At 41.2% G+C, this 15,763-nt stretch overlaps 1 protein-coding gene across 7 annotated transcripts in view; it reads left to right on the top strand.

Moving 5' to 3' along the window:
* The window catches only part of ATE1 (arginyltransferase 1), a 74,308-nt gene that overhangs the window by 49,094 nt on the left and 9,451 nt on the right, over positions 1-15,763 (top strand). For 6 of the 7 annotated variants that reach the window (XM_081193004.1, XM_081193005.1, XM_081193003.1 and 3 more), the window contains one exon: positions 14,683-14,803. In XM_081193004.1, the coding sequence (XP_081049130.1) occupies positions 14,683-14,803 (121 nt within the window). Of the gene's footprint in view, positions 1-5,630; positions 5,745-14,682; positions 14,804-15,763 lie in introns of those variants that run through there. The other variant, XR_014007847.1, reaches the window with a different exon arrangement.

Here is a 15,763-nt window from a genome sequence, read left to right as displayed (position 1 = left end):
TTAGAACAAATCCAGGGTGCATTTTTCCTCCATGCTGAAGTACCTGATACAATCACTAATTGGATGAGAGCAGGGAAATTGTTGTAGGTGTTACTTCATAATATATTAGAGTAGCAGTTGAACCCATTCTGACACAATCAGCTTGTTTTGAATGGAAAATGTCAGTAGCAATAATTGGTGACTCCTAGATGTACTGTATCATCCTTCAACATTGCATAGAGTTGGGTAGGCTTCCACATGGTGCCTTGTTTCCAACAACAGCATCTAGAGTCCCACACGGTGCTGAAATGTTGTACAAAAAAAGCTGCCAAACAAAAGAACCAGTGGGGATATTAAGCGTTTTATGCGTGTGCAGTTTGTCAAATAGTTTTGATGTTTGAAAGCCAAAAGGTTTTCAGTGCATTCTTTAAATTGTGGCATGCCTTGTTATAGTGGAGAGGCTGGCAGATTCCCATCTTTGTTTTGTAAGCCTCCGAAGTTAGTTGCATTATTATTATTACAAAAAATATAGCACTTGGGCTTCAGTACCACAAAGGAAGAACATAGAGCCTGGATTCAATCATCTGTTTTTAAGTTGTTCTAGAAAGGGTTGTCCAACACAAATATCCGTGTCCCATTTTTCCATGTGCTGGTAACTATCAGGCTTGCTTTCTCTGTGTTGTGGACAGGCTTGCCTTTTAACACAGTCTGTAAGCTATCGTTAATTTGAAGCATGTTAGATTGCAGATGCTTTCACGAATTCTTTTGCAGCTGCACTACTACTGAATCCATTTCCAAATTGATGGAGCTGATCTTCAAAATCCTCCTTGAGTATCAAACTCTTTGCTCACTGTGGTAAAATTCAGAGCCTTTTTTTCTGGGTGTCTCTGCCAACTAAGGCATGGTGGGTGATGATCACCACCAGAGAGAGGTATTGTCTTATTTCATAGAACGCTGTCTTTAAGGAGATTTGTTTGGCCACCTCATCAGTAACGCTTTGATGCCAGTTGTGTCTCCCATGCTTTAAAAAAAGTATTTTTAACAGCAAAGTTTGATGCTGCTTTTATCTGTTAAATTGCATCTTTTCATCTTTTACATTACTGGTAATATTATTGATAGACTTGGTGTAAGATGCTGTATAAAATTTATTTAGAAGGCAGAGCACACATTTCTAAATAATTAAATGACGCCTCCTCAGGCAGTCATAGAACAGTTTTTAAAAGGTTGCCGCTAAAATTTGAAAGACCAAAGTCTGCCACTGCCGAGCCCCTTGGATATCTTTTAGCTGCTCTTGAGACTGTGGTGGCTGTGTGAACTATTTTGCAGAGGATAGACTTCTGTTTGAAGGGCTGTCCTGTCCATATTTGGCTGAAAGGGACAACGGGGATCTTGAAGTTGCGCATTGACAGTTAGCAAACTGGATAGCAGACAAAGCAGGTACATGCTTACAGTCCTTCCCGATAGGGGGGAGATGCGTAATAATTTTATTCCATTGATTTCTAAATTATACACACACAGACACACGTAAAAGCACATGCGGTGTGTTTTCTGTCTTTCGGTGGCCACCCAACTTGAGACGCATCCCAAACCTCATCATACTGGATTGAATATTCCCCACACCCTAAAGCTTTGGCTGGAGGTTTTCTTGCTTACCCAAATTGTTACATTGCTGCAACACAGTTTGCTATCTTACATTATATATATTTTAAAGTCGTTTCTGGATAAACTAAAAATGCAGTGTTCATTTTTAGGAAAGCCATAGTGAAACAACTTTAAAATGTATACAATCTAAGCCAACAAAATGTGTTGTAGGAATGTAGCAATTGCGAATGTTTTCTGAACACACTTCAGTAGGATTGAGCTCCAACAGGTTTGTTATACAACCCACCCTTTTTCCTTTCCAACAGTTTTGAAGCAGGGGCTGTTAAGCTTCAGAAGCACAAAGGATGGGGGGGGGGGAGCCTAAAAAAAGAAGGTGAACGATTTGCACTTTATTAATTTAAATAGCTGTACTGAAAATTGTGCAGTCTTTTGTGAGGCATGCAGAAGTCCATTAATGTGAGGAGAATTTTTTGGAGAAAGGGGTGTTTTTCCCCACTAGCCCAATGTATTATATTGTTGAATAGTTCACATTTCACGTGAAATCATTTGATAGTAAGGAAAGCTCTAGCAAAAAGTACCTTAGTTCATTGATACACTAAATTCATGTAATTACAACTTTTTTTGCTTCTCTCTCACCCATGAATTCCCAGTGAAAATTGGTGGCGGCGGCTGCCCGCTGGGACTGGTAGGGTGGAATGCATGGAGGCCAACAGTAGGTAGAGCAACAGCCAACTAATGTTAGTTTTGTCACCATCATCCTCCCTGCTGAAGGTAATATTGAGACTAAAGAGGAGGTAGCTGATAGCCATGGTCACAGTATACAGTGGTGCCCCGCAAGACGAAATTAATTCGTTCCGCAAGTTTTGTCGTCTAGCGAATTTTTCGTCTTGCGAATCACAAAATCCCATAGGAATGCATTGAAAATCAATTAATGCGTTCCTATGGTCAAAAAAAGTCCAAACAAAGCCAAATTTGGTACAACAACAGTTTATTAACTGCTCTTTAAAGTCACACATACTGTAAAGAGCAGTTCAAAAATTGAAGGGAAAATAAATTAACTTTATAAACAAAACACGTCTTTGTTTTTAGACAAAGGAAACAAAGTCTTGCGAAACAAGCCCATAGGGAAATTCGTCTTGCGAGGCAAATCGAAAACGGAAAAACCTTTCATCTAGCGAGTTTTTTGTCTTGCGAGGCATTCGTCTTGCGAGGTACCACTGTATAAGGATGCAGCAGGTGGTGGGGCTTATGGATAGCAAGCTGAGGTTGGTGGAGCAGTGCCCTGTTTTCCCTAATGGAACATCCATTGGTCATAATCTATTTTAAGTATAATATGTAATCTCTGCACATCGGTAAAACATCTCTTTTCCTCATTCTAAGTAAAGGATTCTTAAACTGAAGTGGTACCTTTTTTAAATATACAATTTATTTTGGTGCCTTAAGCTGATCTACTTTCCTTCTGAAGCCATTTTATATACAACATTTCAAAATGTTTTATACTAAACTTACAAGCTATTAATTTTTATATCTTAAAAGAAGTTTAATATAGCAATATATCATACAAACAAATGTTAGGCATATTGGAACCAAAGTCTCAAAAGTATTGCATGCTGGGAGTTTTTAAGCAGAATAAATTTGTGAATTTGCTGTTCAGTAGTATGCTTTCCAGGGCTGCAAGCCTATGTGGTGGTATTGAGTTCCATGAGTGGAAATGACTTAAAACAAGGAGACTTCCACTTCCTGCACTGGCTCGTTCCCACCTACCATTCTACTTCAGAGGGTTGGAGGCACTCCAGACCAGATTATATGTGTCAGTACAAAGTGGTTCTGCTGGGGAAGAAAGAAATGGGAACTATAAGAGTTAGACCTTTTTGTATTATGGATTCATTTTACGAAGGAGACAATGCACAGAAGCTAAGACTTCAATCCTGCGTATTTTTACTTGGATGTAAGTCCCATGGAGCTCGGTGAGGCTTACTCCCATGTCATTGTAGTTAGGATTGCAGCCTAACGATATCAGAGGCACATGATATTTAAACAAAGATTTTGTTTTATTTGACCCCAGTGAGTGCGTGCATACTTGTAATATTTGGTTTCTTATGAGAATTCTTTTGATACCTGTCAGTCATTTGGACATTATTTAAGTTTTGGATAAACATTCAGATATCTTAACCTCAGTAGAAAATCCATAAACATTCTATTTCTGTCATCAGGAGTCTGGAGCTAAGGTACAAAATCTGATGTAGACTAAATAATGTTTATTGGTCCTGTAGGGATTATTTCATAATCTTTTCATTCCATTGTTTTAGCCCAGAGTGAAACATTAAAAGTTCTTTTGAGAGTTTTTACTTTTCTCTGGACCTTGTAATTCTTAAGACAAATTATTCAGTAGTGACCTTTATGATAGTGTGATGATGGATTGTTTATAATTCTTCCTGTTAAAGCTCCTGAAAGATTTCAGCAAGTTCTCACTTTAGATAACTTTAGGTCTTTTATAAAACCTATTGTCTGATAGTCTCATAAATATGGGACATATTTATTAGTTCAAAGTAAGCCCATTTAGCAATAAGCCATTGGGATGTCTCACTCCCCCAGCTCTCTCTGGAATATCTCAACACTTTTTGTAGATATGTTCTGTTCCACTTTATTCATGATGTGTGTCCAAAATCTTCTATCTTTTCCAGTTGCTTTCGGCTCTCAATCAGTAAAAGGAGGCCATATAATTCACTGCCTGACAGAATTATACAGATTTTGTAAAAGTCAGGTTTTTAAAAATCTGAATACAGTGGACGCTCGGGTTGCGAACATGTTCCGTGCGGGAGGCATGTTTGCAACCCGCAGTGCCGCATCTGCGCACATGTGGGTCGCGCTTCTGCGCAAAGCGCGATTTATTGTTTCTGCGCATGCTTGAGCGCCGAAACTTGGAAGTAACCCGTTCCAGTACTTCCGGGTTTGGCGCGGTGCGCAACCAGAAAACACGCAACCTGAAGCATCTGTAACCCGAGGTATGACTGTAATAAAAGATTTGAATGTTAACATATAGTTAAGGCAACTTTTCTAACAAGAAGCCACCCTGAGCTTTGCTTTATTACTGATTATCTTTGTATCCCACCTTCCCTTAAAAATTCCCAATGCAGCTAACAACAATAAAACCCACTATAAATATAACTAAGCAAATAAGCAATGTTCCAGTAAAAATAAGATAAGAGCGTATAACAAAAGTTGCCAGTTTTGATCAGGCTAATTTAAAAATTGAGGAAAGTAAATAAGCATGTTAAATATATTCAAAGCCACACTGCTGGTCCTTTAAAATTAAGTCTAGAACGAGGCAACTTGTGCTCTTTGTTTTCAGAGCCAATAGGTCACAAAGCAATGGCATAGTTTTCTCTGAGGTCCATATCTTCATAGCAGGCAGCATGGGGTGAAGGGGACCTTCTGGGGAAGACTGGCTTTCATTATATGTTCAGACTCCACCCCAAGCAGAATTTAAAAGATCCTTGATATAAGATGAGTTTACAGCTCTCTGAAATGAAATGTAAATTATTTGGATTTGTAAGAAATTCATTTGGGGAATTTTGCATCAGATATATTGCATCAGAGTCATGCAATATATAAAACTGTGAAGGATAGGCTGTAATTGGGGTGGAGGATCCTAATATGCTTGCTAAGAATAGAATTTGTGTTGTGGGGGAATTTCCTTTTGGGGATGTTTACAGCTCATAGATGAGACCGCAAAAAATTGAGACCTTATTGGAGGGAACTTCCTACCCCAGCAGGACAAAATGACCTAACAGGTCTTTTCCAGCTCTTGTTTCAGTGTTTTCTATTAAGACTGTTTTTACACAAAGTTCACATGGCAGTCACTGATACTTTTTGTAAGCTTGTAAAAGCTTGTACAAAAACCAAGAATGTTTATATCTGTTATAGGCAATACACTTTAAAACAACTTTTAGAAGCCTGTTGTTTCATTTCTAGTGCACAGTTCAAATTCTTCAAATCAACGTGCTGCACATATAATAGCTGTTTTCCCTTCTTTTTCTTGGGCACAGCTTGTTAGGGTTCTCCGGAGAGCTAGTGAAAATTGAATAGTCCAGTGGTGTCTGCCCTGCTAGAGAGAAAAGGAAATGAGAATTTCTACACTATCAGATTTCTCCCAAGAAGAGGTCAGTTTGGCAGAAACAGGATTAATAGCATCGTCTTCAAAACAATAGGGAATCTGTCTACCTTTCTTTCACGTTGCCGTTAGCATTTTGCCCTTTTATACAAAATCCGTCTATACATGTTCTTAGAGAACATTAATGGTGCACAAGGATGAAAAATGCTCTATTGGGTTTCTAGTAGGCTATGTTTATGCTAATGCTACTAAGAATCACTACATCTTAAGAAGTTATCAGGGAAGCTGCTTAATCGGTTTTAGGTGTCTTCTCACTCACCCACCCCAGTACACCTACCATGATATTGGATTGTATCCAGCTATGCCACTCAGCTGATGAGAAGGTTTCTGTCACTAGTTTGGATCCATTTGGATCCAAGAGAAGTGTAGCCCTGTTAATTCTCCTGGACCTCTTGACACCTTTCAGTATAGCTACCGTGGTATGAAATTTAGAAATACAGCAGTTCTCCTCCTCCATGAAGACTGGGAGACTGCTGCTTGGTTCCATATCGTTAATAATAATAATAATAATAATAATAATTTATTATTTATACCCCGCCCATCTGGCTGGGCCTCCCCAGCCACTCTGGGCGGCTTCCATAAAAACAAAAAATACAGTAAAATATCACACGTTAAAAACTTCCCTGAACAGGGCTGCCTTAAGATGTCTTCTGAATGTCAGGTAGTTGTTTATCGCTTTGACATCTGCTGGAAGGGCGTTCCACAGGGCGGGCGCCACTACCGAGAAGGCCCTCTGCCTGGTTCCCTGTAGCTTTGCTTCTCGCAATGAGGGAACCGCCAGAAGGCCCTCGGCGCTGGACCTCAGCGTCCGGGCAGAATGATGGGGGTGGAGACGCTCCTTCAGGTATACTGGACCAAGGCCGTTTAGGGCTTTAAAGGTCAGCACCAACACTTTGAATTGTGCTCGGAAACGTACTGGGAGCCAATGTAGGTCTTTCAAGACCGGTGTTATATGGTCTCGGCGGCCGCCCCCAGTCACCAGTCTAGCTGCCGCATTCTGGATTAGTTATAGTTTCCGAGTCACCTTCAAAGGTAGCCCCACGTAGAGTGCATTGCAGTAGTCCAAGCGGGAGATAACCAGAGCATGCACCACTCTGGCGAGACAGTCCGCAGGCAGATAGGGTCTCAGCCTACGTACCAGATGGAGCTGGTAAACAGCTGCCCTGGACACAGATTTGACCTGTGCCTCCATGGACAGCTGTGAGTCCAAAATGACTCCCAGGCTGCGCACCTGGTCCTTCAGGGGCACAGTTACCCCATTCAAGACCAGGGAATCCTCCACACCTGCCCGCCTCCTGTCCCCCAAAAACAGTACTTCTGTCTTGTCAGGATTCAACCTCAATCTGTTAGCCGCCATCCATCCTCCAACCGCCTCCAAAACACTCACGCAGGACCTTCACCGCCTTCACTGGTTCTGATTTAAAAGAGAGGTAGAGCTGGGTATCATCCGCATACTGATGAACACCCAGCCCAACCCCCCTGATCTCTCTCAGCGGCTGCATGTAAATGTTGAAAAGCATGGGGGAGAGGACAGAACCCTGAGGCACCCCACAAGTGAGAGCCCAGGGGTCTGAACACTCATCCCCCACCACCACTTTCTGAACACGGCCCAGGAGGAAGGAGCGGAACCACTGTATAACAGTGCCCCCAGCTCCCAGCCCCCCAAGACGGTCCAGAAGGATGCTATGGTTGATGGTATCAAACGCCGCTGAGAGATCCAGCAGAACTAGGAAACAGCTCTCACCTTTGTCCCTAGCCCGCCGGAGATCATCAACCAGTGCGACCAAGGCAGTTTCAGTCCCATGATGAGGCCTGAATCCCGACTGGAAGGGATCCAAATGGTCCGCTTCTTCCAGGCGTGCCTGGAGTTGTTTGGCAACCGCTCGCTCAATCACCTTGCGCAGGAATGGAAGATTTGAGACTGGGCGATAGTTGGCCATCGTGGCCGCATCTAAAGATGGTTTTTTAAGAAGCGGTTTAATAACCGCCTCTTTCAGCGGGTCTGGGAAGGCTCCCTCACGGAGGGAGGCATTCACCACCCCACGAAGCCCATCGCCCAGTCCTTCCCGGCTAGCTTTTATAAGCCAGGATGGGCAAGGATCCAGGAGACAGGTGGTTTATGCTCCACATTTCCATTTGTCTCCCATGTGACTCAACATCCATGCAAAACTACTAATATCCAGAGATGCTGTGAAGCATGCTGCACTTACTTGGCTGTAGCTTTCTGTGTTTGTGATTGATCATGAATACATTGGCAAGATAAGATCAAACAAACCTAACAAAGTGGAGTTGTGGATGCACTTCTAAAGGATCAAGTTTGCAGTCTTGAAGTACTTTTATCCTGACCTCTGTTTGGAGAACAGAGTATTGTGGAACTGAAGGACTTTTTACCATTTGAGTGTTGTGAGCCATTCCTGGACAATGATAAGTTCCGCACAGTTATCCATGCTCTGGTAACCTCCAGACCCGAGTTTGTGTGACTGTAGTATGTGTGCCCTCATAAGATTGAGGGCACAAGGAGAAGGGGACGACAGAGGACGAGATGGTTGGACAGTGTTATAGAAGCAACCAACATGAATTTGACGAAACTCCAGGAGGCAGTGGAAGACAGCAGTGACTGGCGTGCACTGGTCCATGGGGTAACGAAGAGTCGGACACGACTAAATGACTAAACAACAACAGTATGTGTGACTGAGGCAGCCTGGCTACCTTTGAAGGCTGCTTAAAAGCCTGTTAGCTCAAATTACAGCTGCTGGACTGTCATCTGGGATTGACCAATGAGAGCAGGTATTTTGCCCCCAAAGTTGATGGGCACAGCCATTTGAATGGTGTGCATGTGCCACATCTTGTGATCAGTTATCAGGTCTTACTTAGCCCTCCCCCCCACAATATTTTATTCAAGTTGGCACCTCTTCCTGTCTATCCTGGAAGAGGATTGGGCAGGCAAAACGGTCAAGCCTGGCACTTACCTGGGTCTTGTTGAGACTCATTTAGCATTACGTGTGAACAAAGCCACTGAGTTAATTTTTTAAAATGCTATTTTATGCATAAAGTCACAGTGGTGCCTTCTTGTGCAGAAAAAAAAATGTTAAGATGATCCTCAGTTTTAAAATATTTAAATAATTATGTGGCTATGCTAATTGTGGTAGATGGATCCATTTAACATAGGAGTGCATCTAATGACCAAATCACTTTTGGACTAGATAGTTGGGTCATTGTTTCAGCTGCATGCATACAGACTCCCAGCAGATCACAGCTGACGATTTGCCACATATGCACACTAAGCCGTGTGACTTACTGGAGGTGTGTGAACAACTTTAGGCAGCACTCTGACTAGGAGAGAATGAAATCTAAAGGAGAAAATGTGCTAAATGACTTTTTGAAAGGCTTCCCAGCCCCCAGTATAAACTCTGAACTGGAAGCAACTTAACAGCTTTTTTTAAGAGAGAGAGAGCTTGCCATTTAAGATATTCAAGATTTTAAAAGCAAGAGCTAGAAAAATGACTAGGATGCGCCAGAAAACTAAAGCATGGGGGAATAAACAGGAAGTCTTCTGGCCCAGTTTAGCTATTAAGAGAGCCTATGGGCTTGCATGCTGCTGCTGCTGCTGCTCAGTCTTCCTTCCCTCACCTATATAAATCCCCCCTTCTCTGTTCTGGATAGCAGTAATTGATTGCACTGAGTCAGAAATAAAACTGAACCTTTCAAGTTCTCTATGCATGTAGGCATTCCCATGCAGACATCCATACGTAATGCATGAATGTCAGCAGCACGACCACTGGTGCATCGCCCTTTATGGGATGCATGCCTGAAGGGGGCTATCATCTTTGCTGTTTCTGATTCGGCTCTTTTATTATTTTCATTCTGTGTGGTGCAGTCTAAACACAGTTTGTGAAAACAGAGTAGCAGAACTCACTTGCAAAGCACTCTCCTGGGGGTGGATAATGCCTATCTCTGTTTATGCAATGAAATCAGGGAGTAAGGGTCTGCTGTAGTACTTCACTGCTGGGATTCCAATGGTGTTCCCTTTCAAGGAAAAGGCTGAATTTAATAAACGTTTAGGCTGGCTCATTTTCTCCTCCTCTCTCTCTTTCTCTCTCATATGACGGCGCTGCCTTTGCCTTAATGCATTGCTGTTGATAATTTGGGGTTATTTTGTTTATGTAATGTTAGGGCTCCTCTTCTAAGCAGCTGGCTGGAAACTGAGATGAAGGCTGCCTTAATTCGCTTTTAATAAAAGATCAATGGGTTATTGTGGAAAAATAGAACACAGATGTACACTTTACCTGATAAAAGAATTAAATGTGTGTTTAACCTTTTCTGTTTGTTCTGTGCTACTGGTACTTGACCTTCTTTGTTTTTTTGAAACTATTATCTTTCCTTGGAGCTTTTACTTTTCATATTTGGCTTAGTCTGTGAAAACAAACTGTGCTGATGCTGCTTCATCTCAAATACTCACCAAATCCCTCAGATTTTCCAAAATATTTAAAAAGTAAATCTTCAGACTTAAGTTTCATTAAAACCTTTGGCCTTGCCTTGGAACAGAAGTCCAGAGATTGATTTTAGCACAGAAACTTGAACACATAGCAAGGCAGAGTGAGAATACTTCAATTAAGGAACCTTATGGCAGAGTTGCCAAGCATGCCTCCAGAAGTTTCCAATAAAAAATACAGCCATGCTTTACATTGGCCTGAATTAATGTCATATGTAAGTGTTTTGCTTTCAGTGTATCTTTTACAAAAGGGAACTAGTGACAAGAGAATATGGTTGAATTTATTTTTGGGGTGGGATTGGGTGCATTGCACCGCAGGAGCACAGCAGGGGAGAAGAGGGAAAACAAGGGAGCAGAGAAATGAGCACTTTATGCAGCCCTGGTTAAAATATATCTTCCTTACAAAACAAGGATAGGCTAGTGTTATGGTGGGTATTTGGAACCTCTACACGGTCCCACATTCAGTACAGTGGTACCTCGGTTTACATATGCTTCAGGTTACATATACTTCAGGTTACAGACTCCGCTAACCCAGAAATATTACCTCGGGTTAAGAACTTTGCTTCAGGATGAGAACAGAAATCGTGCTTTGGCGGCGCGAGGCCCCATTAGCTAAAGTGGTGCTTCGGGTTAAGAACAGTTTCAGGTTAAGAACAGACCTCCGGAATGAATTAAGCTCTTAACCTGAGGTACCACTCTACTGTACAACCCAAACTACAGATTTGTTGAGGGTACTCTTACCTTTTGGCTCAGACAGAAACATTTCCCTCTCCTACTGACTGCATCATGAAATGAGAAGTAGACAGTCTCCATCCTTGCTAACATGTAGGCAGCAGGTGTGTTAGTCTGTTCAGTTCGATTCTGCAACAATTAGTATATCAGTACCGTTTTAATGGATATTCTAGTTATTTGTTGTTGTATTTTACCCTTCTAAATTGGTTTGGTTTTCCTGGTTGTGTGAAGCTATAAATAAATCTAATAAACAAAATGAAATACTGAGGATGCTTTGTGAGCCATTCAAGAAAAGAGCTACTTTATTGTGGTATATCACATGGATAGTGGGATACACAGATTATGCCCAATAACCAAGCAGTTGTATTACTGTGACCACTGTTAGGAGGTGTAGTGTTTTCATTTTGCTGTTGGGGCACAGGGGAACCCAGCCATGTTTATTATTTGTACATAGTGAACGGCTTCCATAGCCAAGTATGGGATTGGATGTGCCACTGTAAATGTCCGTAACATGGACTCAGGTTTCTAACAGACATCACATGATGAAGCTGGTGTGAGACTAGGCCCTGATTGGGGAGTACTTCTTTGTGATCTCTCAAGATGGAGAATGGAAAAAAAGAAAATGTGGGGAAGTAGGCCGACAGCATTTCAAAGCATTTTTATCTTTGTTCAAAAGCTTAAGCCTTTACCTGTGGTGTAGGGAACATTGTTTATATGCAATAATGAAATTTAATTTTGTTAGAAGTACAGCACTTTCATGTATAACTTGATTTTTCTGAAACAAGGCGAAGGTTTCATAACCCGTGGTTTGAAGTTGGTTAGTTTCAACAAACCATTCCACAAGATTATCCTGTTTGCATTGACAAGCTGCAATTAATAAAAAGCAGAACTCCTCCTTGTGGCCGGGTTGAAGGAGAAGGGGGTGTTTTCCAAAGAATGCCGCAACTCATTCGCATAACGCCAAACCATGATTTATGTTGCATATGAAGTGACCAGTGGGTAAAGTTGCCATTGGTCACTTAAATTCAGTGGAAAGCACATTTTTATACCTTAAACAAGCCTTTCTCAACTTTGAATCCCCAGATGCTGTTGAACTACAACTCTCACCATCCACAGTAAGCGTGACCAATAATCAGGGATGGTGAAGTTTGTGCTCTCAACAACATCTGGGGACCAGGTTTTGGGAAGGCTGCCTTAACAAAAACAGAGTTCTCTGTAGCAGGATAAAAGAGCAGGGAATATGATTCAGTAGTTATCACTCTGTGTGTGTTTGTGTGTAATATGACATAAAGAACTGTTAAAAGGACTTTAATATGTCAGAACTTGAGTATGTTATATCCAGTTGGGGGAGGGGGTTCTAATTTTTTTCTACCCACATGTCATATGTGAGATTCTTGCTTAATATCTTTGTGGAATTACCCAGTTCTGCAAGAAAATAGTAAAGTGTTAACCTGGAGAAGAAAATAAACAAGATTTATTTGTGATATTTAATGCAGTAAAAATCCTGATGTTTTGGAAGTTGCATAACTATTACAGCTTCTTCAATATTTCTTTTTTGTTGAGTCGTCATTCTTTTAAAGAGCCACATTTCTATTAAATTTACTCAGCTTTATCCACAGAGCTTTAACAGGAGCCAGGAGTCTGTGTATTGTTTCAGAGTACTTGTACATAGCACTGGGGCAGCAATGCATGCATTTTTTGGAAAGTTCAATATACTTTCTTTCTTTCTTTCTTTCTTATCTTTAAAAAACAGCCTTTCACATTCCCTGTATAAACTGGTCATCATACAGACATTTGATTTGTACACTATTCACCTTCTCTAGATTTGGGTGGCTAACCTGACTGCAGTACAAAATAAGGGTTCTTCACAAATTGCAACTCCGAGAATAATTTTCAGGATGTTTACTATAACTCTGAAGTGGTGAGGTGTGTGGCAAACTCATGATTTGAGACAATCATGCACCCTTTGTAGAAATAGTGTATTCATTCACAAAGGTGATGTCCATATTGAAGGCAGGGAGCAATATGTCAAGAAGCTGTAACTTTAAATAAGTGGCTAAGCTGCACAGTGTTAATATGTAAGTAAGAAAACCAGTTTCGATGATTCTGGAAGTAATCTAAATGCGGCCAGACAGTTACCCACCCCCCTTACGTTAAAAAGCATTGCATATTTGTTAAATATTTTCATTGTAATACAAGTGTCCCAAGATCTCTCTGACTTTGTCTTTCTAAAATAACTTTTGTTTCTGTTCCTAATCCTTTCAGCTAGAAATCAACTAGTTAGAAATTAAACTAGGTGAAGTACAGTGAGACTTATTTGCTCATTCTCAATTTGTTGGCATCCATCTGTCTCGAGAGACAATGGAGTGGGTCTCCGGGGATGAAGTCAAACCGCTGCAGTAGCAGCAACAAAATGACTTCTCAGGGGTTAAGCCTGGGCAGTGTGTATGGAGGTCCTGGGCCGCCCAGACGACAAGGCCTGCCTCTTGGCCTCACTGATGTAGTCCAAAAGAAAGCAGAGTGATACAGTGACACCACGTTGGTTGCAGGAGTTGCTGGAAGGAGGTATGCAAAGCACCATCTTACTATCTTAGCGACTCTGCTCCGGATTTGTATAGGGCTTTACTCCTTGGCATTTACCTTTCCTGAAGATATCCCACAAGGCAGCAAAGGTTTTAGGATGAGAGTTTGCCTTCACCTAGATGAGCTCCCTTCCCAGGTTGAAGAGCCCCATTAGCCCCTGTTCTCAAATTGTTGTTGTTGTTCAGTCGTGTCCGACTCTTCGTGACCCCATGGACCAGAGCACGCCAGGCACTCCTGTCTTCCACTGCCTCCCGCAGTTTGGTCAAACTCATGCTGGTAGCTTCGAAAACACTATTCAACCATCTCGTCCTCTGTCGTCCCCTTCTCCTTGTGCCCTCCATCTTTCCCAACATCAGGGTCTTTTCCAGGGAGTCTTCTCTTCTCATGAGGTAGCCAGAGTATTGGAGCCTCAGCTTCAGGATCTGTCCTTCCAGTGAGCACTCAGGGCTGATTTCCTTAAGAATGGATACGTTTGATCTTCTTGCAGTCCATGGGACTCTCAAGAGTCTACTCCAACACCATAATTCAAAAGCATCAATTCTTCGGCGATCAGCCTGCTTTATGGTCCAGCTCTCACTTCCATACATCACTACTGGGAAAACCATAGCTTTAACTATATGGACCTTTGTTGGCAAGGTGATGTCTCTACTTTTTAAGATGCTGTCTAGGTTTGTCATTGCTTTTCTCCCAAGAAGCAGGCGTCTGTTCTCAAATTACATTTCAGTTAACAGTACATCATATTATTCTGTTTGAAGGATTATTGAGCTAGGTGCTCCAAAAGATTAAGCAGTCAGACAAGTTTATTTTAATGTGCTTTGTGTATCAATGGTTGTATTCATTCAGGAAAAGAGAAAAATGCCATTGATTGATTAAATTAATGATACAGCTAAAATGTTAATTGTAAAAGATAAAAGAGTGTGAAGAGATCTCAACCACCAAAGCTGAAGAAACATGTTTGAGAAATAGTGTGTCCATCTCTGTTTTCTTGGATGGATTATTTTGTTTAGGATTTTCTATTGCTAACTATAAACTTTATTCTGGACCTAAAAACATTTGGAGTTCCATTTTGATTTTTGATTTTTAATAACATACCACTTATTTCTTCTCCATTTTTCCCTAGGGCCAGTACAGACCATCTGACTTGTTGTGTCCAGAGACATATATCTGGGTACCTACTGAACAATGTCTGCCTTCTCTTGAGCATTCAAAATATTGTCGCTTCAATCAAGACTTAAAAGCAGGTAGGTATATAATTTACATCCTTTGCATATACTGTAAGATATTAGACTATAAATCAGGCATCCCCAACCTTGGCCCTCCGGATGTTTTGGGACTACAACTGCCATCATCCCTGACTACTGGTCCTGTTAGCTAGGGATGATGGGAGTTGTAGTCCCAAAACATTCGGAGGGCCAAGGTCGGCCATACCTGCTATAAATGCTAAACATTTGAATGTACATTGTGTCTCATGGCTAAAATCACATTGTTAACATCTTCCATGTATTCATTTATTCAGTAATTTTAATTGGCTAATTCCCACTCTCGTAGAGTCCATTTAGTTACTAAATAGTGTATAAGTAGTCCCTTTTAAGACATCCAGCACACTTAAGTGCTCCATTTCACACATTCACCAGAGACCAGCATTCAGAAAGTAGAGTAGTAGAGAATTCCCACCCCCACAGAAAACACACAAATAAGCAGACTCTTCAATGTAAATGGATTTTGGATGCATTTTTATTCCCCAGTTTGCATGAATGGAGCCTCTACACAATGGGAATTTTTGTGTGTGAAATATGCTTCTTCCCTGCCAGCATTGCACTGTTTCGGATGAATATTTGAACAATCTCATGGTATTTTCAGTACAATACCACCTAACGTGTAGTGATGACTATGAAAGGCCTTACTTGCACCTAAAATGTGTTCTTGGTTTGTTGTTTTGATGTCGACCTAGACAATGATCTTCAGACAAAACTTTTAATGCCTGTGTCGATCATGGTACTGTGTTCTATATTATTTTGGTGTAAAAACAAATAAAAAAATAATGCAAACATGAAAACACATGTTTGACTGTGAATAACATTATCCAGAAAAATATGAATATGCTACACTTCCTGCCGTCAAACCAAAGTGTTGTTTATCATGAAATCTGGGTTGAGTGACACCATGTATAGTGATCTCCTATCATGCTTCAATTGATATGT

The sequence above is a fragment of the Podarcis bocagei genome (genome assembly GCF_964188305.1).
Source record: "Podarcis bocagei genome assembly, chromosome: 4".
In the NCBI taxonomy this organism is placed as follows: domain Eukaryota; kingdom Metazoa; phylum Chordata; class Lepidosauria; order Squamata; family Lacertidae; genus Podarcis; species Podarcis bocagei.
The sequence above is the reverse complement of the archived record's forward strand: the minus strand, read 5'-3'. Positions and strand labels throughout refer to the sequence as shown.